At 36.5% G+C, this 25,004-nt stretch overlaps 1 protein-coding gene across 13 annotated transcripts in view; it reads left to right on the top strand.

The window, feature by feature from the left end:
* Nucleotides 1-25,004, top strand: part of PUM2 (pumilio RNA binding family member 2) — a 97,204-nt gene that overhangs the window by 14,493 nt on the left and 57,707 nt on the right. For 9 of the 13 annotated variants that reach the window (XM_076000571.1, XM_076000570.1, XM_076000569.1 and 6 more), the window contains 6 exons: nucleotides 7,984-8,052; nucleotides 16,076-16,184; nucleotides 18,157-18,344; nucleotides 18,934-19,103; nucleotides 22,198-22,468; nucleotides 22,713-22,806. In XM_076000571.1, coding sequence (XP_075856686.1) covers nucleotides 8,002-8,052; nucleotides 16,076-16,184; nucleotides 18,157-18,344; nucleotides 18,934-19,103; nucleotides 22,198-22,468; nucleotides 22,713-22,806 — 883 coding nt within the window. In that variant the 5' untranslated portion in view covers nucleotides 7,984-8,001. Of the gene's footprint in view, nucleotides 1-7,983; nucleotides 8,053-8,985; nucleotides 9,111-9,959; nucleotides 10,034-16,075; nucleotides 16,185-18,156; nucleotides 18,345-18,933; nucleotides 19,104-22,197; nucleotides 22,469-22,712; nucleotides 22,807-25,004 lie in introns of those variants that run through there. The other 4 variants (XM_012787722.3, XM_076000572.1, XM_076000573.1 and 1 more) reach the window with 4 other exon arrangements.

The raw sequence follows: 25,004 nt of genomic DNA, 5'->3' as shown, positions 1-25,004 counted from the left end.
CGAGTAGCTGGGACTACAGGCATGTGCCACCATGCCCGGCTAATTTTTATATATATATATCAGTTGGCCAATTAGTTTCTTTCTATTTATAGTAGAGACGGGGTCTCACTCTTGCTCAGGCTGGTTTTGAACTCCTGACCTTGAGCAATCCGCCCGCCTCGGCCTCCCAGAGAGCTAGGATTACAGGCGTGAGCCACTGCGCCGGCCTATACTTTACTCTTGAGAAAAATTCTTAGGTCTGCTACTGTATTCCTTTCTGCTGTTTGTTTCAAATAGAAATTTTACCCTTCTCTCATTCATAAAATTTAGATGTTTGTTGTAGAAAGGTAATAAAATACAGAAGATGAAAAAATGTACTTGGTCCATTTCCTTTCAATCTTAAATATTAGCATTTTATTTTTTTATTTAGTTTTTTTTTATTTTAGCATATTATGGGGGGTAGAGGTGTTAAAGTTACATATATTGCCTATGCCCCCCTCCCACCATTATTTAGGGTTTTGTTTTTTTTTTAATTTTTTAGTGTTTTTTTGAGACAGATTCTCACTCTGTCACCTGGGCTAAAGTGCTGTGGCATCAGCCTAGGTCACAGCAGCTTCAAGCTCCTGGGTTCATACAGTCCTCCTGCCTCAGCCTCCTGAGTAGCTGGGACTATAGGCACCTGCCATCACACCTGGCTAATATTTTCTATTTTTAGTTGCCCAGCTAATTTTTTCTGGTTTGTTTTTTTTGTTTTTTTGTTTTTTTAGTAGAGACAGAGGTCTCTTTCTTACTCAGGCTGTCTCAAATTCCTGAACTCAAGTGCTCCTCCCACCTTGGCCTCCCAGAGTGCTAGGGTTACAGGCGTGAGCCACCATGCCTGGCCTATATAAGCATTTTCTTAATTGCATACCTATATGGTTTTCATAACTACATAATACTATATTTTGGAATTATGTGTTATATCCTTTATAGGTAAGAGTTGGGAAATCTACCTTCTCAGGGTAAATAGACCTTATAGGGGTTTTCATACGTTCAGTCTACCAGACTAGCTATTCCCTTGAAGATAACCACCTGTGTATCTGGATCACATCCGTGATTGTTCCACAGTGAGCTCTGAGTCCTGCCTCAAGTCAAACATGCTCTTCTGTTCTGTAGCATTTGAAACTGAAGATACTGTTCCTAAATTTGTTTCTCAGAATCCTAAATTTTAGTAAAAGCTCCTCAGGAAGCTGCTGATAGTGGTCTAAAGAATGAAACAATTCCTTTATATGTTCTGGTTTCAGCAGTTTCTTGGTTTTGTCCTTCCCCCACATTCACTGCCTTCTTGGTAATCATAGGTCTCAGACAGATTTCTGTTGTCCCTGCATAATTTTTCTTTTGGAGGTCAGCTTTGAGGATAATGGCCAAAGCTCAGACCCACTGACATCTGAGTTTAGTAAAGGTCTGATCTTTTCATTTTCGGTTAGAGATAACAGTAACCTAGGGATTGAATATTTCACTATTTTATGAGTGTTCATTTTCTCGTGGATCCAGTGAACCAACTTTCTGGGAGTTGGATCTATCTTTAAGTTCTATTGGTAACTTTTACCTTTAGTAACGGAGTGCAGCACAGCTGCTATTGTATACCATGGGTGACCACTTGGCTACCCAGGAATCAAAATTTCTCATCCCCTATCCTTTCTCCTCCCAAACCACATGTTTCTGTGAGCCAGGGCTGTACTGGCAAATCGCACACCAAATGTAAGGCTATAGGAAAAAAACTCAGTTTCTACCACTATACTCTCACAACACAGAACGCTGTGTGACCCCAGATGTAGGGAAGTATCATACAAGCAATTGGTTCTGCAGCAAATTCCCCAGTGGACATCAGCTGGGTGTCTTGTAACTCGATTCTGATACTCTACCTGGGGAGAGCATCAGATGCCATAGATTGAGGGCTCAGTCCCATAATACTCCTGCCTTCCACCTCAGATTCCAGTTGCAAATTGTAGGTTGTTGCCTATACTTCCAGCCAGCTATAAATTGGGATTCCCATGATCCTCTCCTTATGTTTATTTAATTTGCTTGAACAGAACTCAGGGAAATGTATTACTTATATTTACACACTTATTATAAAGGATACAGATGAACAGTCAGATGGAAGAGATGGATAGGGCAGCCTATGGGAAAGTGGGGCATAGAGTTTCCCTGCCTCCTGTATGCACCACCCCTCCAGGAACCTCCACAAGTGGAACTCTCAGAACTAGAACTCTATTCTTTTGGGGTTTTATTAAAACTTTATTACATAGGCATTAAAATTGTTGGCTATTGGTGATCAACTGAACCTTCACCCCTTCCTACTTCCCTGGAGGGGATGGGTGGAAAGGATTGAAAAATCCAACCCTCTAATCAAAAGATTGGTTCCCCTGGCATCCAGCCCTCATCCTGGGGCTATCTAGGGGCCCCCAGGCAATAGCTCATGAGCATACAAAAGACACTCATCGTTCTAGAAATTCCAGGGGTTTTAAGAGCTTTTTGTCTGGAAACAGACAAAAGACCATAAATACTTTACAATAGCAGTCTTGACCCCTTTATTCTAAAAGAATATTTTTACCAGATATAAAATTCTGGGCTGGCAATATTTTCTCCTTTCAGACTTTAAAGTCTAGTCCTTTATATTTTGTCCCCCGTTATTTCTGACTAGCTGACATTCAAATATCATTGTTCATCTTTGTGTAGTACTTTTATTATGGCTACCTTTAGGATTTTCTCTATATCTTTGGTTTTCAGTTTTTTTTTTATTATGTGTGTAGTTGTGGGATTTTTTTCTTATTTTTCTTGCCTGGGGTTCATTAAGCTTCCTGAATTTGTAAATTTGGTTCTGACTAGATTTGGAGAAATCTGGCCATAGTTCACATATTTTTTCCACCCTCGTCTCTCCTTTCCTTCTGGATCTCCAGTAACAACTAAGTATACTGTTTGATATTGTCCCTATGAAAGTTAATTGTATAAATTGAGTCATTCTTATACCCGAGTATAAATCAGAATCGAGGGGCCAGAGGGGAAAAAAGTGCTTGGGGCATATAACACCTGCTCCAAAAATTAAGTTTTCTACAAGTCCAGCTGCTGAAATGGCCTGCTATAACCACTAATACCAGTTTTACCTAGTCTTAGGTAGAAACAACCTGCTGTGGCTCTAAGACTGGTTTTACCTACCATGGTCATCGCTCACCAGTCAGTTTGCCAACTCCCAAAGCTTTGGTGCCAATGAGTTTTCTTTCAAAACAACATGTAACATTTCTCTCTCTCTCTCTCTCTCTCTCTCTCTCTCTCTCTCTCTCTCTCTCTCTCTCTCTCTCTCTCTCTCTCTCTCTCTCTCATTTTTCTATATGTATTAGTTGGCCAATTAATTTCTTTCTATTTATAGTAGAGACGGGGTCTCATTCTTGCTCAGGCCGGTTTCAAACTCCTGACCTGGAGCAATCCTCCCACCTCAGCCTCCCAGAGTGCTAGGTAGTGTGAGTTTTTAATAAATACAACTCACATGGTAGTTAATGAGTTAATATATTTTCCAGTTTGGTTATTACTATTTGGTTTCTTTTATTAATTTCTCTGCTGAAATTTTGTGTTTGTTCATTCCTTAGCATGTTTTTCCTTTCATCTTTGAGCACAGTTTTGATAGTTGTTTTAAGATCCTTGGCTACTAATTCTAACCTGGGTCATCTTGGGGTCTTTTTTATTAATTGAGTTTTCCCTTTAGTTCACATTTTTCTTTTTTCTCATGTATAGTAATTATGGATTACATTCCAAACTTTATGATTGATACATAGAAAATACTTTGTAGATTCTCTTACATTCTTTTGGACAATGTTGGTTTTAATTTGATTTGATAGGACTTAAACTGCACCTTCCTGTGCCTTCTGTGGTGGTCAGCAGCAGAAATTTCTGCTTAATTTTTCAAGCCTTAATTGGGCTTCTTGGAGTCTGTCACACATGTGTTCAGTTAAGGGGTCATCTAAAAATTCTGGCATAATTTATACACAGGATTTTGTTATGTCCTTTCCAGGATTTCCCTTCTTGCTTTTCAGCAGCTCTGGTTGCCCCACACTGTCTTTTCTTTTCTTTTTTTTTTTTTTTGAGACAGATTCTCACTTTGTTGCCCAGGCTAGAGTGAGTGGCGTGTCATCAACCTAGCTCACAGCAACCTCAAACTCGTAGGCTCAAGCAGTCCTTCTGTTTCAGCCTCCCGAGTAGCTGGGACTACAAGCATGTGCCACCATGCCTGGCTAGTTTTTTCTATATATATTAGTTGGCCAGTTAATTTCTTTGTATTTATAGTAGAGATGGGGTCTCGCTCTTGCTCAAGCTGGTTTCCAACTCCTGACCTTGAGCAATCCACCCACCTTGACCTCCCAGAGTGCTAGGATTACAAGCTTGAGACACCGCGCCCAGCCTGTCCTTTCATTATTAACATTATTCTCTAGCTGGGCATGGTGGCTCATGCCTGTAGTCCTAGCACTCTGGGAGGCCGAGATGAGCGGATCGCTCAAGATCAGGAGTTCGAGACCAGCCTGAGCAAGTGCCAGACCCCATCTCTACTAAAGATAGAAAAAATTAGCCAGGCATGGGGCACATGCCTGTAGTCCCAGCAACTGGGGAGGCTGAGGCCAGGAGTTTGGGGTTGTGTTGAGGTAGGTGGACGCCAGGGCACTCTAGCGCCAGCAACAAAGCAAGACTGTGTCTCAAAAAAAAGAAATTCTCTATAGGAATTTTAGGGCCCTACTTCTACATCCAGTCCTGTCCTCAGCCAAAAAAAAAAAAAAAAACCTATTAAAATAATCTTACTATGTGCCAGTTCATTCATTCTTTCATCCTTCCTTTCCCCTTTCACCCCTCCACTCTCCTCTTCCTTTTTTTTTTTTTTTTAAACTGTAGACTATCTTCCAGCTTCAGGTTTTTAGTTGTTTTGCATTGCCCTCAAGTAATTTTTATATTTTCTCTGGATTTGATAGTTATCTGCAGGAGGGTTTGGTGTAATAGGAGATATTCCCCAATTCGTTCCTAGGAAACATAAAAGACTCATTTAAATTGCTTGAGAACAGTGACCATATTTTAAATCATTTTTCTCTACAAAGTTTTACACATTGAAGATGCCCAATAGAACTTTCCTGAATTAATGGAAGGATGAATGAAATGTTCACTTTTTGGTAGCTGTTAATGAATTCATCTTTTCTAGCAAGTTAGTAAGAGAAAAAAATGATTTATTTGCTATCCATGTCTACTTTGATGTATCAGTTCAGATCTTTTGCCCATTTTTTGATTTAGTTTTCTCTTTTTTTCTATATATTTTTTAAGAGAGTTCCTTCTATATTCTAGATACAAGTTCTTTACCAGATATGTGCTTTGTAAATGTTTTTTTCCTAGTCTGTGGCTTGGCTTTTCATTTTCTTAATAGTGTCTTTTGTAGAGCATGTTTCTAATTTTGATGAAATCTAATTTATCAGTTTTTCTTTTGATGTTGATCTGAAAACTCTGGGCCAGACACAAGGTCACACAAACTTCTCCTGTGTTTTTCTAGAAGTTTTATAATAGGTTTTATATTTAGGTATATGATCAATTTTGAGTTAATTTTTATATTAAGGTGTGAGGTATGTATTGAGTGAGGTTCGTTGTTTTGCGGTGAACATATTGTCCCAGCACCATTTGATAGAAAGATTGAAGAAGAGGTGTTTGTTTTGGTTTTGTTTTTGTTTTTCCACAGACAGGGTGTTAGTCTGTTTCCCAGGCCTGGAGTGCAGTGTGATCATAGTTCACTGTACCCTTGAACTCCTGGGCTCAAGTAATCCTCCTGCCTCAGCCTTCTGAGTAGTTGGGACTATAGGTATGTACCACCAAACCCAGATATTTTAAAAAATTTTTTGCATCCTAGTGAGATGGGATCTCGCTATGTTGCACCAGCTGGCCTCAAACTCCTGGCTTCAAGTAATCTTGCTGGGTCTCCCAGATTGCTGGGATTACATGTGTGAGCTACCATACCTGGCCTATATAGAGCTTTGTAATAGCTGACTTTTGAGTGCTTATGTTTCAGCCACTGTTTTAGTGTTTTGTTACTGAATTCAGTGTTCCCTGCAAGTCCATGTGGCCATTACTGTTGTTACTACCCTCACATGAGGAAATTGAGAAAAAACAATTTAGGTTACTTGTCCAGTTACAGAACTACTAAGAGCCACAACTATAATTTGAGTTCAGTTCTCTCCCTTTGTAAACCACATTAGTAAGCTTCATTGAGGAGTTTGAGCCTTATCTTTAAGGGAAGGATTAAAATATGGGAGTCCCATGATCAGAGTACAGGTGAAAAATGACTACACTTTGGAGATTAGATCGTAAAGTGGGGAGATAGGAAGAAGACTGCACTGTTAAAGTTCAGAGGTGATGGTGGGCCAAGCGCGGTGGCTCATGCCTGTAATCCTAGCAGTCTGGGAGACGGAGGTGTGTAGATCGTTTGAGCTCAGGAGTTCGAGACCAGCCTGAACAAGAGCGAAACCCTGTCTCTTCCAAAAATGGAAAAAATTAGCCAGGCATGGTGGGGCATGCCTGTAGTCCCAGCTACTCAGGAGGCTGAGGCAGTAGGATTGCTTGAGCCCAGGAGTTTGAGGTTGCTGTGAGCTAGGCAGATGCCATGCACGGCACTCTAGCCAGGGCAGTAGAGTGAGAATCTGTCTAAAATGAATGAATGAATGAATGAATGAATGAAAAGGATTTACAAGGGTTAAGTTGGACTGTTAATAAAAAAAAAAAAAGAAAGGAAAGGGAAAGGGAGGGAAGTGATGGTGGTTTGAACAACCAGACAGCTAGAGAATGGATCAGTTTAAGTGATTTAACAGGACTTGGTAAGGGATTGGGTATTGGGTATAAGAAGAAAACAAAGTTAGAAGTAAGGATGAAGAAAGTAAATTTGAAATTTCCTATGGCACATCGGGGAATTGAAGGAGATAATTGGGAATTTTAAAGAGGAGAGAGATTTGTGATACAAATGGGAGATTGCTAAATATTGTACTATGAATACTGTATTCTCAAAGCAGCTTAAGTAAAGTAAATGTTGCTTTCAGGTAGAATTGGATCGCCATTTTATTGATAGAATGTATTTGCTAAATATTCACAGTTGATTTTTTTTCTTTTATCATTTCACAGGTAGACTTTTTATCATTGTATAAATAATGAAATCTTGAAAACTCTTAAGGAATTAGCAATGCAAAATAACTTTATAATGGGAAATACAACATAAAAATATAACTCTTTTAGTGCTGAGTTTTTATTTTTTTTTTATTTTTTTTATTTTTTTATTTTTTTATTTTTTAGACAGCACATAACTTCTGCATAGTGCTGAGTTTGCTTCTTCACTTTCCATCTGTTCTTTCGCTTAAGAACCCTTGACTTCATGTTTTTCCACAAGTTTTAATGTACAGGGTGTCCCCAAAGTTGCCATACCTCGAGAAAATGGGAAATTGTATCTACTGGTAGATTGCCATTGTGTACTCTATTTGGAAAAACCTGTTTTCATAGAGAGATCGGTTCTTCGTGTCATGCTAATATTAGTAATAACAGCAGTATAGTATAAAAATAGTTGATGCAGGCCGGGCGCGGTGGCTGACGCCTGTAATCCTAGCACTCTGGGAGGCCGAGGTGGGCGGATTACTCGAGGTCAGGAGTTCGAAACCAGCCTGAGCAAGAGCAAGACCCCGTCTCTACCATAAATAGAAAGAAATTAATTGGCCAACTAATATATATATAGAAAAAATTAGCCGGGCATGGTGGCACATGCCTGTAGTCCCAGCTAGTCGGGAGGCTGAGGCAGCAGGATTGCTTGAGCCCAGGAGTTTGAGGTTGCTGTGAGCTAGGCTGATGCCACGGCACTCACTCTAGCCTGCGCAATAAAGCGAGACTCTGTCTCAAAAAAAAAAAAAAAAATAGTTGATGCAGTCTGTTTAAACATTTCTGCTAACTTTTGTTTTTGTTACTCAACAGGTTTGATCTGTGGATGAAATGAATCATGATTTTCAAGCTCTTGCATTAGAATCTCGGGGAATGGGAGAGGTAAGTATGTATGAAACTAAGAATTTATATCTCACTTTAATTATTTTGAGCCATTGAAACAGTTTTAAAAGTAAATCTTATTGAAATAGTGGTTATATGCTTCAAACTAAATGGGAGATTTTTAAATCTCAGAATATACAATTCTTTAGTTGGAATTTTAGCTTTTTTTTTTTAACTTTTAGCAGTAGGTAATTTTTAGTATGATTATTTGTGTCTAAGTGATTTGATTGAGTTGGTTAGATAATGCCTTATATTTTGATAATGAACTATAATTAGCTTTGCTCAGAAGAAAACCACTTCCTTTATCCTTGTTCTGTTGTTTTATATATGTATGTTGTGTTTGCTTTGGCCACACTTGATTGCTCACTATTCTCCCTCTAAAAAATCTCTTGTTCACCCAAAACTGTTTGGTTAATAAACTTCTAATTCTCTACAAGACTCTACTGAAAAGACATATCTGTTGTCTCATTACTATCTTCAGTAGAATGAATCAGGTCATTTGACTTCTCCTAGTTCTTTATTTATTATATTGCTGCTTATAGTTTGTTTTATATTTGTCTCCCCTGTAAATTGCTAGCTTTGAATGCCTAGCACAGTTAGGTACTTCACCTGTTTGAATGGATTTTATCATTCCTGTTAATCTATGATTTTCTTTGGGGTACCCAATTTAATCTCACCATTACATATTTCAAGGCATCAAAAATACTTAGTTTCCCTTATTAGCTAATGAATATTTAGAGAACTTTATGAAAACTCTTGTGGTCACATCTATATTTTGCCATGTTCTATACTACTAACATAGACTTTGATAATAGAAAATAACAGTGAACAGACATAAGACGTGTAATTAACTGCTTGCTCCTGGAGATTATTTTACTTTGGTAGATTAGAGACCTTCATGAGACTCACTCCATCCAATGCTGTGCTCTTCAGATGCAGAAAAAGAGTCCAGTCACTCCTTTGGGCCACAAGAGGGCACCCTGCAGCTAGCTAACCCTCCCCTTCTTCAGAACAGCGTTTTCCAAAGAGTTTGTCATTTTCAGAGGACTGATTTAAGGGTGAGTTAAGGTGCTTAAGCTTAAGTATTGCCAAAATAAACTTGTTAGTTCAGTGCATAAGGTAAAATTCTGGGCCCCAAGAAAAATTTGAGAGAAGGAGTAATTTTTTGTAAAAAAAATGTAGCTTCATTACAGTGCAGTGTTTGCTTAGGCATTATTTATGCTGTGGGGGAATAAAAAGGCAGTTGAAAAGGGCTTTTGTTCTTTCCCTGCCACCTGTTGTCTTTGGTCTTTAGAAAGCAGAATAACATATCTTAAAAGCAGATTTGAAAAGTGTTTCAGCTTTCTAGTCTGAACTTGTTGATTCTTTTAAGAGCAAGTAGAGTTACACTCCTACATTAATTCTAGTTAGACTCCGTATACTTTATACTTCTTAGATGTATATTCTGTATATGTTTATAAATTGTCTGATTTTTTTCCCTTTCTAAATAATATTTGATAAATCCAAAGGATGTCTTTTAAAAAATGTCATGACCAGAAACGTAGTTGAAAGAGTTTAGTTATTTGGGGGTGGAGAAAGAGTATCTGAGGTTTTTGATAAAGAGGAGCTAGGTTAAATAGTATGTTAAATGAAATAGCTTAACTCCAGGCTTTCTTAATGGACATGTCAGATACAGAGTAAAAGTGACTAGAATTTAGACTACTTGGTGGATAGCAGCAGGTCAGTGTACCTGACCTTCATCCAGTAAAAATTTATTTTTAAATAAGTTGTTTTCACTAATTAAGTTTTTTTCTTAACAGTTTACCAACTAATACTGTTAAATCTAAGAGATAGCTAAGAAACCTACTCAGATTTCTGTCTCTGGGTTCTCTCTCCCACAAGCCTTTCTATCTTTCCTCATCTCACAGGCAGCAGGGAACCTTCTGGGATTTCCTTCTTTGCCTGTCTCTCTCTCACCAGTCTTCTCCTCCTTTCCTGACAGGTGAGGTTTTGGTTTTTGTTTTATCCCAGAATTCTTTCATTGGAATAAATTTAAAAAAGGCTTGAGATTTCTGGCTCTTGAGTTTTCTAAAAATGTTTGGTTTTTTTTAATGCAAACTTTTTTTAAAATAGATTGCCCTATTCTTGATTTTCTGTAAAAAAATAGTTTTTGCTTATTGTGTCTTAAGTGTTGTAAATCTCTAGTGTACAAAGCATTGTATTTATATAAAGGACTAATTTCAAATGTACTATGTTTTGTAGATTATGGTGGCTTTACTGAACCATCATCAGAAGGGCAGTCTCTTCTGGCTGTTCATCCAGAAATAAGGACAGATTTGTATTCATCTATTCATAAATTCACCCTTTCTGTTTTTTCCCTAATAGCATATTTTTTGTCAAGACCTACTGGCAGCATTATGTCATGTGGCTTAAAGAGCAAAGCTTAATCCGTAGGAGATTGAACTCAGCTTCGTTAGTATAGTGTTTTAATCAGATACACTGCAGAGGCACAACCCTTTTATCTTCTTTAGATTGTTGAGGTATATATAACTGGGTTCCTGTTTATTTTTTAAATAATAGGAAAGAAGATTCTGCCTGAAATTCTTTAGGAGCACACACAGTTTAACTTTAAATCCCTGATTTAATGTGTTTTATTTTGAGAGTATTTTTATAGGATAGTATGATAAACAATGTACCCTTTTTTCTTTTCTTTCTCTTTTTCTTTTTTTTTTTGAGACAGAGTCTCACTGTGTTGCCCTGGGCTAGAGTGCAGTGGGTTCAGCCTAACTCACAGCAACCTCAAACTCCTGGGCTCAAGGGATCCTTCTGCCTCAGCCTCCTGAGTAGCTGGGACTACAGGCATATGCCACCATGCCGGCTAATTTTTCTATATATTTTTTAGTTGGCCAATTAATTTCTTTCTATTTTTATTAGAAATGGCGTCTTGGGGTCTTGCTCTTGCTCAGGCTGGTTTCGAACTGGTTTGGAACTCCTGACCTTGAGTGATCCGCCCACCTCGGCCTCCCAGAGTGCTAGGATTACAGGTGTGAGCCACCGGCCCAGCCCTCTTTTCTTTTCTGACACACTAAAGAAAATGTTATAGAAAATTTATGCACTAAGATTACACATGGTCTGATGAAGTGTAAAACAGAGGAGTAAGGAGACTTCTGTTTTCTTTCAGATCTCTTACTAGTATTATGACATTTGAGTTAGACTGACTGCTTTAAAAATAATAATAAGAATAGCCTTTTGCGTGAATCACCTCTCTCAACTGCTCTATTTTTTTTTTTTTTTTTTGAGACAGAGTCTCACTTTGTTGCCCGGGCTAGAGTGAGTGCCGTGGCATCAGCCTAGCTCACAGCAACCTCAATCTCCTGGGCTCAAGCAATCCTGCTGCCTCATCCTCCCAAGTAGCTGGGACTATAGGCATGCACCACCATGCCTGGCTAATTTTTTCTATATATATTAGTTGGCCAATTAATTTATTTCTGTTTATAGTAGAGATGGGGGTGGGGTGGGAGGGGTGGGGGGGTGGTGTCTCACTCTTGCTCAGGCCGGTTTCAGACTCCTGACCTCGAGCAGTCCTCCCTCCTCTGCCTCCCAGAGTGCTAGGATTACGGGCGTGAGCCACTGCCACCCAGCCAACTGCCCTAGTTTTGACCTGAGCTGTTAGGAATAACTGGAATGGAAACTTGCCATTTCAGATAGTATTTAAATAGCTGATCATAGTTTGTCTACATAAACCCTATCTTAACAAGTCTGTCTTAAACTTTACCTACTATAATGGGAAGAATATCATGATAATATCTTAAATTTTTTTTATTATACCTGTTGGTGGATACTGGACAATTTTAGAAATATTGATGAATTAAACTGATTGAGAAGAACTACCTTCTGTGATAGTTAAGTGTAAAGAGAAGGGCCTTAGAATTATTATATATGGGTTCAAATCCCATTGCTACCATTTATCAGTTGTACATGGAACTTTAGTTTAACGTCTGGCTCTGTTTCCTTATGCGGAATGTTACTATGTTAGGCCAGTGTTATCCTTAAGTAATAGGGCTTCATCATCCCCCTGGAATATTCAAAACTGACTCAAGTAAAATAAAGGGCAAATAGCTGTAGACAAAATCTTTGTAGTGAATAATAATAGTTTGAAATAACCAGCCAGTTAAATGTGAGCCAGTGTGTAAACTCACGTTTTATAATAAAGGATTCATACTTTTGGTAGTGAAAGTACATCATATTTACATGTTTGCCATGTGCTAGATGCTGTGCTAGGTAGTACTTATGTTATTATTATTATCATCCTTCCTTTACAGATGGGGAAACTGGAGCTCAGAAAGGTTAAAAATTGGCCCAGAGCCACACAATAGTGCTTGAACAGTAGTTTGAACTCATGAGTGTCTTGACTGTTGTGTACTACTACTTCCTGTTGGAAGTAACAGCATTTAATAATGTTTGCTGGTGATACTAAGGGATGTTAGGAATGAAGAAGATTTGGGAAAGTGGTATGAGTTGAAAACATAAAAAGCGTTAATATCTTTTATTAACAAAAAAGATTAAAACCTGGGAAAGCACCATTCTTAGCTTATAGGAAATTACCTTGTATTTTTTGTTTTCTACACAACTTAGTTTTTAGCATTCTTGTTTTTTATAAACTTCAATTATAAGTAGAGTAACCTTACATCCTGATTTGCCCAGGACTGTCCAGATATTTATGTGTTATAGTATAATTCTAATAGCACCCCCTTTCTCAAACTGTCCCAGTTTGGATTATAAGTTATATGAATGCCTTAATTTAAAATATAATGTCAGCCGGGCGTGGTGGCTCACGCCTGTAATCCTAGCACTTTGGGAGGCTGAGGCGGGCGGATTGCTCAAGGTCAGGAGTTTGAAACCAGCCTGAGCGAGACCCCGTTTCTACCAAAAATAGAAATAAATTAATTGACCAACTAAAAAAAAATATATATATACAAAAAATTAGCCGGGCATGGTGGCGCATGCCTGTAGTCCCAGCTACTCGGGAGGCTGAGGCAGTAGGATCGCTGAGCCCCGGAGATTGAGGTTGCTGTGAGCCAGGCTGACGCCACGGCACTCACTCTAGCCTGGGCAACAAAGTGAGACTCTGTCTCAAAAAAAAAAAAAAATAAAATAAAATATAATGTCGACATTTATCTTTTAAATTCTTTTGTCTTTGGATTATGTTAATTTAGTTGGTTTGGAGATTTTACCTAATTTGTATTAGGAAAATCTGAAGTATAAGTGTACCTTGTGTAAGTGCCTGAACCAGGAATTTCATTGATTGATGGTTTTTGATGCAGTATGCTAGGGTGCTGATTGATTTCTTTGGAGATGGAGAGGGCAAGTCATAGGTCTTTTTGAAGGAAAGGACATTGTATATTCACTTAGTCATATCCAGGTTAAAAGGATAGAAGAGTAGGTTGTCAAGAAACTCTTGAGTTGCCTGATCTTGGTTTAGAGCTTTTGTGAATTAAGGAACTAATTAATATGAAGTGGTATTATATAATATAGTTTATGTGGATTTGTAAGATTTCTTAGCCTTGTTTTCTGTGATATACTTCCCTATTTCTTCTATAGCTATAGTAAAACAGTCTCCAGGGGCAAACCTCTATTTTTATTGCTGTTCGTGCATTGTTGAACCTTTTCTTTTTCTTCTTTATTCTATCCTGAATTGTTGCCTTGCCCTATATTTAGTCCATTTTAGCCTGTTCTTGGTCACCAGCTAGTAGTTTCTCTAAAAGTATTTGAATCAGTGTCTAACGTGTCACAGATAACAGTTTCTTTTTTTTTTTTTGAGTCAGAGTCTCACTCTGTTGCCCAGGCTAGAGTGATGTCAACCTAGTTCACAGCAACCTCAAACTCCTGGGCTCAAGCAATCGATCTGCCTCAGCCTCCCGAGTAGCTGGGACTACAGGCATGCGCCAACATGCCCGGCTAATTTTTTTCTATATATTGTTAGTTGGCCAATTAATTTATTTCTATTTTTAGTAAAGACGGAGTCTCACTCTTGCTCAGGCTGGTTTCCAACTCCTGATCATGAGTGATCTGCCCGCCTACATCTTCCAGAGTGCTAGGAAGACAGGCGTGAGCCACCATGCTCCGCAGAAAACAGTTTCTAGAATGTTGGTGACGGCTTTGGTAGAAGTGTTAATTTTAACTACTATATTGTTTTTCTGTGCTTGGAAACTACTTATAGTACAGTGCTTGGCAAAGTAAGCATGCTTGGTAAGTGGTTGACAGATTCCCCCCCCCCCAGCAGTTATGCAATTTACATTTTAAAGCAGTTGTCAATGAAGGCACTCACAGAATCTTATCCCAGAAACTTTGGAATAGTATCTTCAAAGTTCTGTTGTTTCTATCACCTCAGAAGATTAGCCTGTTCTAGCCATTTCTGTGTCTTCATTAAATGTTTCTATTAGTTATAACTTCTAGATTCCTTACTTGTTACTCTTATTTTGAAACTGAGATTTTTCTCTGTGAAGTATGAGATAAAAGCATTTCTTCTTTTAGGAATTATTTTCATCTTGAAATGGCTTATTTTTAAGGGATTAACTGTCTTACTATGAATAAACATTCAGTTATTTAAATACATCAAGTATGATGCTTTAACAGCAGTATTAGCTTTATATTTTGTTTTAATATTTACATGAATCTTATGGTGAGATTTTTAAAATTGAAGGAACAGAGGAGGCTATAGTTTACTTACCACAATCTTCGTTAGAGCAGATTATTGTCTAATAATCTCATACCCATCTGATACCCTGTTCTATATACACTATACATTGTTTCAAGTTTTTGCCTTTGTTCATGCTTTACTATGTCTTACACACAATCTTATTTCTTTTTTTATAATTTTTTTCACATTAATTTTTAATATTTTTTTCTTTTTCTTTTCCTCAAGGCTGCATCAAAAGAATGAGATTATTTCTTAATCTTATCTCTTGCACACATAATCTTACCTCTCAATTTAGTGATTTAGGTGTTGCTAAGTTACATTTTATTATAGTTTTTATGTTTGTGAGCTCTCTAAAGATGAGGTCACTATGCCCTTAAAGAGGCAAAGACAGGTAATTTAGTATGATAAGTATAGTAATAGAAGTATACACAGGTTGGATTGTTAACACTGAAAGACTGGTCATCTAATTATGGGCTGAGAGGGATGAGTATCTTATGAGTGCTTCTTTAAAATGCTAAGTGCACGTCTCCAAAAACCGATCTATTCAAATATATCCTGATCTGTTCTTCTCACATATATCCTAAGTCCTCCTCCTCTGGGGGACAGGAATGGTAGAAAGGAGAGACCTGGATGAATATTAAAGAATTATTAAAAATTGCCCAAATACATGTTTTGAGTAATCAGTGAATGGTTGTATCACCATATTTTTATGTGCTATGTATGTTGCAAGATAGGACAGAGCATAACTAACACCTTGCGATTGCTAAAGATTGTGGGCCTTTTCTGTGCATATTTTCTACTATCCATGGTTTCTTGATATGGCATTTACATATTGATGGTATTCAGGAGCTAGTAAGAGTTGTAAAGTTCACTTCCATTGAATAACTGAAGTAAGAAAGAAAAAATATTTTCTATCCTGGAAGCTATATGATAGGAGGTGGTTTAAGGACAAAACTTGGAAGTGAAGAAAAATGGTAACCATTTGTATGGACGTGTTTATTACATTATGTGTTCTTGAGGAAGAAATTTAATAAACCTTTTGAATAAATTCATATATGGAGAGAATAGCATAATAAAATATTTGAAAAAATGTAGAAAAGTCAGAAGTGGACTTTGGTTAATGTTTAGGTCTGGAATTATTATTAAAGCCAGTACATAAAAATAAGTGAAAAGTTATTTTACTGTTAATGAGACAATTTAGAAATAGGTCACTCTGAATTTTCATTAGCTATAAAAACTAACACATACATATCAGTAACATGTTTGCTATCCCTTGTATATTAATTCTTTGTAATTAGAATAAAATTTAACTGATTTTTTTTTTCCTTCCCTTCCCCCAAATAGCTTTTGCCTACCAAAAAGTTTTGGGAACCTGATGATTCAACAAAAGATGGACAAAAAGGCATATTTCTTGGGGATGATGAATGGAGAGAGACTGCATGGGGAACTTCTCGTAAGTTACTGGTATATGTGTGAGAATTATGAATATACTTGATGCTTTTTTAAACAAATCCTGCCCATCCTCAGAAAATATCAGGAGAAAATTTGTAGTGTCTTTGAGGATTTTATAAATCTTCGTAATGCACATTTTCTTATGGCGATTAACCCTTGTCTGTCTGGTAGCACATCTGTTGTACTTGATTAGTACACTTAATTTTAGAAGTATTTGTTACTATAACATTTTATGAAGTTTTTTGGTTTTTGGTTTTTAATTAACTCTGATTATGAAATTCTGAATTCCCATTAAAATAGAGGACAGATTAATTTAATCATGGGAATTTTCAGTTGTGTTAGATTGACAGTGGCTTATTTATCTAATTGCAGCTCAGTCTAGCTTTAGACATTTGTTGCACCCAGAGAGGAAGTAAACTGCCTTGATAATGTAGAACTCTCAGAAAGGGAGCAGGTCTTTGAATGCTTTTGATTTCCTTAAGTATTGGGAATAGACTTAGGTCTAAGAAATTGTTAAGGGAAAATTTACTGGTGTATAAGGAGTATAACTTGGAGAAATGGCAGTATTTATTGAGAAATTAAAGAGCATAGTTACATTCTTAAGAAAGCATATTATTTTACTGATTATGTTTTTAAATGATTATGATTTATAAAATCTGAGAGGTGTACAGATAGAATATCAACATGTATTTTACCAATAAGTTTTCTTTTTTATTACCGAGTTTAACACATCTTTGTTTTTTGAGACAGAGTCTCACTCTGTTGCCTGGGCTGGAGTGCCATGGTGTCAGCCAGGCTCACAGCAACCTCAAACTCCTGGGCTCAAGTGATCCTTCTGCCTCAGCCTCCCAAGTAGCTGGGACTACAGGCATGCGCCACCATGCCTGGCTAATTTTTTCTGTTTTTGGTAGAGATGTGGGTCTCCGCTCTTGCTCAGGCTGGTCTGGAACTCCTGAGCTCAAACGATCCGCCCGCCTCCACCTCCCAGAGTGCTAGGATTACAGGCACGAGCCACCACGCCCAGCCAGTTTCTGTAAACTGAAATGTCTCCTTGTACTCCTATTACCCCCAATTTGCTTACTTTAACTTTTTATGTTTCATATTTAGCTTAAATATCACCTTTTTTGGTAGTCAGTCTAAGACTGCTAGGGATTGATGCCCACATCTTTCTGTTCCTGTGGTATCAATACAAATTGAAGCATTTGTATTCTATTCTGATTAAACCTATAGTCTGTTTGAGGGCAAAGACCATCTTGTTTGTTCTTGGATTCTCTGCATAGCTCAATACCTAACATACGAGAAAGTAAATCAATATTTGAACTATATAAATGCATGCATGAGTGAATGATTGAATGAAAGGATATAGTGAAATGGAAGTATTGTAATTTGGCTTAACAAAAGTAGCATCCTTTCAAAATTACTATAGCTAATAAAATTGTGCCCCTATATTAGTTCATTATAGGTAGTCTGTGGCTAGACAGACCTAAGTTCTGTAGTATTAGTGATTTTTTTCAAAATTCATTCACGTTTATAGCGTTAAAGCCATGTGTTCTGATCTCTCCAGCCCATAACTGTGAGCTTGAGAAGTGCTTCTGCCAGTTTGGAAGAAATTATATTTATTCTTCTAGATTTTATCCCTGAAGGTTTTTGTTATGAATTATTATGTTGTCAGTCACCAAAAAGATGGAAGCAACTGAGCCTTCAGGTTAATGTTTCTACCTTCGTTGACCTTTTTAGTTTGCTCTTTACAAAGATTTTTACCTTTTTATTACCAAATGGCTCTTTCCTTCTGTGTTTTCAAGAGTTGTGCTCCAGCCAGTGAGTCTCAACAGAATGAAGAACTTTCTGTAAAAATTAGTAATAACGTTAAAAATAAAACAATATGCTGATTTTTTTGTACTGTGTATATTGTGTAACTACATTTTGTTTCATAAAATGTACAAATATGTAATTATATCCTTTCTTCCAAACAGACCATTCAATGTCCCAGCCTATTATGGTACAGAGAAGATCTGGACAGGGTTTTCATGGAAACAGTGAAGTAAATGCAATACTGTCTCCGCGATCAGAAAGTGGAGGCCTTGGTGTGAGCATGGTAGAATATGTATTAAGTTCTTCTCCTGCTGATAAATTGGATTCTCGATTTAGGAAGGGAACTTTTGTAAGTATTTTGAATAAAGAAATATTTAATATTTGCTTGATAGTTATTTGGTTTTATTTTATTTTTAAGTCAGGTTGTCTCCCTCACCCTTTCCTAGAGCTAAAGGAAATGGTATAGCTATTTGTGCTCTTGTTTTCTTCACTTGGTCACTTCTTGAAATACATGGAATGATAGAAGTATTAGAAATATTTATGATCTAAATCATGTTACAAAAATCAAGCCATATTAATTTTTAAAAATAATTTGCAAAATTAAAATTGCTTACTCTGTATAGTGCTTGATGAAAAAATAACTAAACAAAGTTGTGTATGCATTAAACTAAATAGAATATTAATCTAGTTTGTGGTGTTAACTGCTTTTTCAGCACCGCTATAGTTAAGGTTGACTTAGCCCTTCTGTTATAAATCACTAGTTTGTACTCAAATTTTTGGCTTTTGATAAATTATTTGACTACAAAATTAAAATAAGATTCAATGCTTTTATTGTTTACATGAACTGTAGTGTAGTTTTAGGTCACCTTATGGTGCCTTTTTTGTTTTGTTTTGTTTTCTATTAACTATTCAGAATCAAACAGATTCTTTTTCCTCAGGGCACTAGAGATGCTGAAACAGATGGACCTGAGAAAGGAGATCAAAAAGGCAAGGCTTCTCCATTTGAGGAGGACCAAAACAGAGATCTTAAACAAGGAGATGATGATGATTCTAAAATAAATGGCAGAGGTTTGCCAAATGGAATGGATGCCGATTGCAAAGATTTTAAGTAAGATTTTAACTTTCTAAAGAAGAAAAGCATATCTCTGTAGGGATTATCACTATTAGTTGATGTGACTCACTTAGACATTTTTCCAGTTTAGGTTTATTTCCTTTGTACCTTGTGTTAATCTAGACAAATAATTTTTTAAAAAAGAAAAATTAGTGATTGAGCCATTTTTAAAATAGTATTTAAAACTGTCTCTAAAACAGTACATGCTGTTGAAAGAGTAATGTTAGAAGCTGCTGTTACTTTTCTGCTAATATGGTAGTCTAAATTTAAACTTTCTTCTCTGCTCTAATTTAGTGGAGGTTTAATCTGATTTTTTTTTCCTCCTTGGGGTTGCTTTTGAGCACCTTTCAATGGAGTTTTCCTCTTTCTTCTACACCTGTATTTATTCCCTTCCTTCCATTTAACTTTAATTTTAGAATTGAGATAAAACTAGCTTAGGTGCAGTGACTTGTCTTACGAGTTTATGCTAATTCCTTATATTGTTCCCGCATATACGAAATGGGGAACTTATTAGAAACATCAAAAAACTAGCCTTAAACTCAGAATTCTTTCAGTTGTAGCTTTTCAGTTGCCTTTTTTTGGCAATTAAATAAGAATTTTCTTTTAGTTTTTGGTCTTAGATTAGACAGTGTACATTTATGTACATATTAGGGAGTTGTTTCTTTATATTGATTCCCTGTACTTTATATTTCAACAGTGAGATACTTTAGAGCCTATCCCTGAAAATGAGCTGTTTCTTTGAGGTCTTGTGAACCATGAAATCTTAGATAAAAGAGTATAGGTACATGGTGGGGGATATACTTTTACATTTATTGCTTTTAATTATTAAAAGCTGAGTAACAATGGTTCTTAAAAACAGTGCCATTTCTATCTGTTCTGAGTGCAAAAAAGCATCCAAAACCAGTAAACCTCTTTTGATAAGAAATAAATTTAATGTTATTCAATTTGTTGTAGAACCATATCCTGATCTTGCTCTTCTGCTATTACCTACCCTAACTTTTAGTCAAGAATATGCATTTAAAACTTACTTGATTATAAACCCTTCAGAGTATACATTTATAATTGAAGTGTTAATACACCATTAACTATAGCAAGAAAATAGCACCACTGATAGCATAATGATTTTTATTTCCTAATACATCCTCTAGTTTTTGCTATATGTTATTTCCTGTGAAAGGTTATACTTTGCTCCTTAAGATATTAATATGAACTTAATGTTTATTAGCATTCTAATTTTATTCCATTAGGTTTTAGATACATGTTTAAAAATATTAATTAGTTATGATATTAGTTACCACTTGATAATGTAAAAATGTTTCAACAGAATAGCTGTGTCCGTATGGTCACTGTGCCAGCACATCATTAATAGTGTACATTAACATAATGTATATCATCTGTATATATATTACTGGAGTAGAATGGAAATGTATGAAAGAACTATGGGGTCTTTATTTTTTTCTGATTGCCTGATTTCAAAGAAGATCCTTTTGGTTTCATTTTTTTTTCCATATGTCCTCAATGGAAAATTAGCCTTTGGAATGTTCGTGTGCAAAATTGGGTGTAGCTAAAGAGAAAAGAAGTTTGAAATCTTCCAATGTTGCAAGGACAGTGGTTTTTGTTTTGTTTTTAAATAAAATGCAAGTTAACTTAAATATCTGGAGAACAAGTCTTAAAATCAGGGAATTGCTTTATAAACTACTGTGTACATGTTAGCAAATTTTCCAATGTGGAGCACCTGAAGTTGGGGACAGAATTAGATGTAACCACTGGCATTAAATGCCAGATAAAACAGTGCCATTTACTTAATGTACTTGTGATTGAATATACTATGAATGCATGGTTACTCTAAACAATAAATGAGTTCTTATAAGGAAAAGGAACTTATGTAAATATTTATGTAGAATAAAATACTTCAGATGAGCCTCAATTATGTCTAGAAATAAGGTGAAAACAATGTTTATACCATGAAAGATGATAATGAAAAGACAATACTTAAAATTGAGTCCAGTGCTAATGAATTTCTTATAAGAATTAAGGAGGCCATACAGCAGATAAAGTTTTTTTTTAATATAGAATATACCTTATTTCTTTTTAATTTTTTAATATTTCTTTTTTCTTACTTAAAAAATTTTTTTTCTTCTGTTTTTCTCTTAAGAATGTGTTCTGTAATATAGAATATACCTTTCATACTGTGTATTTACTTTTTGATAAATGTTATATCTTTCTCATGGTTTAAACTGAAACAATTTGGTATGAGGATGATGGTCTTTGGAGAGTCCTCATAGAGAGCTTTCACAAATTGTTGTTTTGTTCTTTTTTTTTTTTCTTTTTGAGACAGAGTCTCATTCGTCATCCTAGCTCACAGCAATCTCAAACTCCTGGGCTCAGGCAGTCCTTCTGCCTCAGTCTCCCGAGTAGCTGGGACTACAGGCATGCACCACCATGCCTGGCCAATTTTTTCTGTATATTTTTAGTTGGCCAATTAATTTCTTTCTGTTTTTACTAGAGACAGGGTCTCACTCTTGCTCACGCTGGCTTCAAACTCCTGACCTTGAGCAGTCCTCCTGCCAAGGCCTCTCAGAGTGCTAGGATTACAGGCGTGAGCCACCACATCCAGCCTGTTGTTTTTGTTCTTATTAGTTGGAACCAGAAGGTCATCTCGATCTCTTCAGTAAGGAAACTGGGGCTTCAAAAATGAAATTATTTGCTCAAAATCTTACTTAAAGGATAATAGTCAGGAGTTAGCCTTATGTTTTAGTTCAATGGCCTTTTCTGTTATGTCCCACATTTTATTCCCTTAAGTGATGAAGACCATAATGATATCTTATGGGCAGGTTTTTTCATTAAATATTATTAAAATTGAGGAGTGTAATCATTAATAATATTTTTTAAATAGCTTCAAACCATGATAGTTCTTAAGATGAAAGTTATATTAAATAGAACAAAATGTGATAAAGTGGCATGGTTAGTGACCCGGAATGCCTTATTTACTGTATTTATCACCACTTGTTGTCATGATTTTTCTAGTTAACCCATTTTACCTTTTGACTTGTTTCTTTTACTCATAATCTTTTCTGTTTTCTTCATGTAGTCGTACTCCTGGAAGTCGACAAGCCTCTCCAACTGAAGTAGTTGAGCGCCTGGGCCCCAATACTAATCCCCCAGAAGGATTGGGGCCTCTTCCTAATCCTACAGCTAATAAACCACTTGTTGAAGAATTTTCAAATCCTGAAACTCAGAATCTGGATGCCATGGAACAAGTTGGTCTGGATTCCTTACAGTTTGACTATCCTGGTAATCAGGTACCAATGGACTCTTCAGGAGCTACTGTAGGCCTTTTTGACTACAATTCTCAACAGCAGGTAAAGCATACTCTTTCTTTAAGAAGTTCTTCTTAATTATATACTGGTATAGCCTGAAGTGCTATGAGACATTTGACATGAATGATAAGGGTTCTTGAACACTTAATATTTTATTGATTGCAATGTCCTGGTGATAGTTCAGAATGTACTTCAAATAAGTGTTTAAAGCAATTTATTCAAAACTTTCTAATTAGAAATGAAATGTTTTGAAACTAATCTTTGTATTAAATACTTTCCTTAATAGCTCTTTCAGAGGACTAATGCACTAACAGTCCAGCAGTTAACTGCAGCTCAACAGCAGCAGTATGCATTAGCAGCAGCTCAGCAGCCACATATAGGTGAGTCTTCCTAAGTTCCCATTTTGACTAGAGTTAAAGACTGTAAGAAAAATCTTGTTTTTAGGAAAAAAATCTTGTGTTTAGAATGTTTCATTTTCCATTTGCGGATTGGTGATACTTTGCTACTTTTTAAAATACCTTATTGAGATCAAAGTTATTTTTCAAGAGTACTAATTAACTAGGGAAGAAGTATTTCTCGTTATTACTTCCATCACAGGTTAAATAAAAATCTATGACTTGAGGCCGGGCGTGGTAGCTCACATCTGTAATCCTAGCACTTGTTGGAGGCCGAGGCAGGAGGATCACTTGAGCCCAGGAGTTTGAGGTTGCTGTGAGCTAGGTTGACGCAACGGCACTCTAGCCTGGGCAACAGAGTGAGACTCTGTCTCAAAAAAAAAAAAAAAAAATCTATAACTTAATGAAAGTTGTTAGTGCTTAAGATTTTTTCCAACGTGAAGTCGAGAGTCAAACACCTAGAAATTCAAATGTAGTTATTTGTGTCCATTATCAAATCAGAATGTTCATTTAAAAATTGTTTTGAAATAGGAATACCAAGAAAATTTCTTAAAAATAGTTTTTTCCTTCATTAAGTTATTTGGTCTTTGACCTTTAGTCTTTTTTTTTTTTTTTGAGACAGAGTCTCACTTTGTTGCCCAGGCTAGAGTGAGTGCCATGGCATCAGCCTAGTTCACAGTAACCTCAAACTCCTGGGCTCAAGCAATCCTACTGCCTCAGCCTCCCGAGTAGCTGGGACTACAGGATGCACCACCATGCCTGGTTAAGTTTTTCTATATATATTAGTTGGCCAATTAATTTCTTTCTATTTATAGTAGAGAGGGGGTCTCACTCTTGCTCAGGCTGGTTTCAAACTCCTGACCTTGAGCAATCCGCCCGCCTCGGCCTCCCAGAGTGCTAGGATTACAGGCGTGAGCCATGGTGCCCGGCCATTGACCTTTAGTCTTTACTGTTAAATATAATGTGAATTTTTACTGCTATTGGGGTTTTTTTGTTTATTTTTATTTATTGCTTCCCCCCCCATAAATCTTTACTGTTTGTTAATATAGATCACTCTTGCTAGTAACCATTTTGTGACTAGTTTTATTAGGTCCCACCACCCACTCCCAACTGTTTTCCTGACCCTTCTGTTGGTAGAATATGGAATAAAATAAGTTGAATGCAATTTTTTTTAAGTTTTTATTTTGAAATAGTTATAGATATACATGAAGTTGCAGAGTATAGACAGGTACTCCATATTGTTTACCAAGTTTCTTCTAATGGCTACATCTTAAATAATTATAGTATTAATACAATACCAGGAGCAGTATTATAACATTGATGGCAGTATATATAGTTTTGTGTCATTTTTATCACATGTAGATTTGCATAAGCATTTTTGTGCCTGATTTTGGCTAAACTTAATTCCTGGTTAGAAAATGTGTGAATACTCAAAATCAGAGTTACGGAGGAGGGAGAGGATATGCAAATTTGGTTCTCTTCCCTTTGTATTATTTTGTGTCAATGAAGTAAGGCTTCATAGGTCCAAAATTTTATTTTTGGTTTTATTCAAAGATGTCTATATTTATAAACAACTTCTTTGGTTTTTTTTTGAGACAGAGTCTCACTTTGTTGCCCAGGCTAGAATGAGTGCGTGGCGTCAGTCTAGCTCACAGCAACCTGAAACTCCTGGGCTCAAGCAATCCTGCCTCAGCTTCCTGAGCAGCTGGGACTGCAGGCATGCGCCACCATGCCCGGCTAATTTTTTCTATATATATTAGTTGGCCAGTTAATTTCTTTCTATTTATAGTAGAGATGGGGTCTCGCTCTTGCTCAGGCTGGTTTCCAACTCCTGACCTTGAGCAATCCACCCTCCTCAGCCTCCCAGAGTGTGAGAATTACAGGCGTGAGCCACCGTGCCCGGCCGTGGCCTCCTTATTTTTCGTTATAGCTTTAAATTGCTATCTGTGAACAATCTTGAATGCCATATATGAGATTTGTGAATTTTTTTAAGTAATTGAATTATACTTCCATCTTGAAATAAAAAGTACTTTATTTTTATTCTTTTAACATGTACTTTCAATTTGCTAGTGTTTTATTTAGTATTTTTTCATCACTGCATATAAGTGAAATTAGTCTCTCGGTTCACTTGTGTGTATTTGCTGTTTTTGTCAGGTTTTGTGTCAAGATACTTCATTAAAAGA

Source organism: Microcebus murinus, chromosome 3 (genome assembly GCF_040939455.1).
Source record: "Microcebus murinus isolate Inina chromosome 3, M.murinus_Inina_mat1.0, whole genome shotgun sequence".
NCBI lineage: Eukaryota > Metazoa > Chordata > Mammalia > Primates > Cheirogaleidae > Microcebus > Microcebus murinus.
This window is presented reverse-complemented; position numbering and strand designations above follow the sequence as displayed.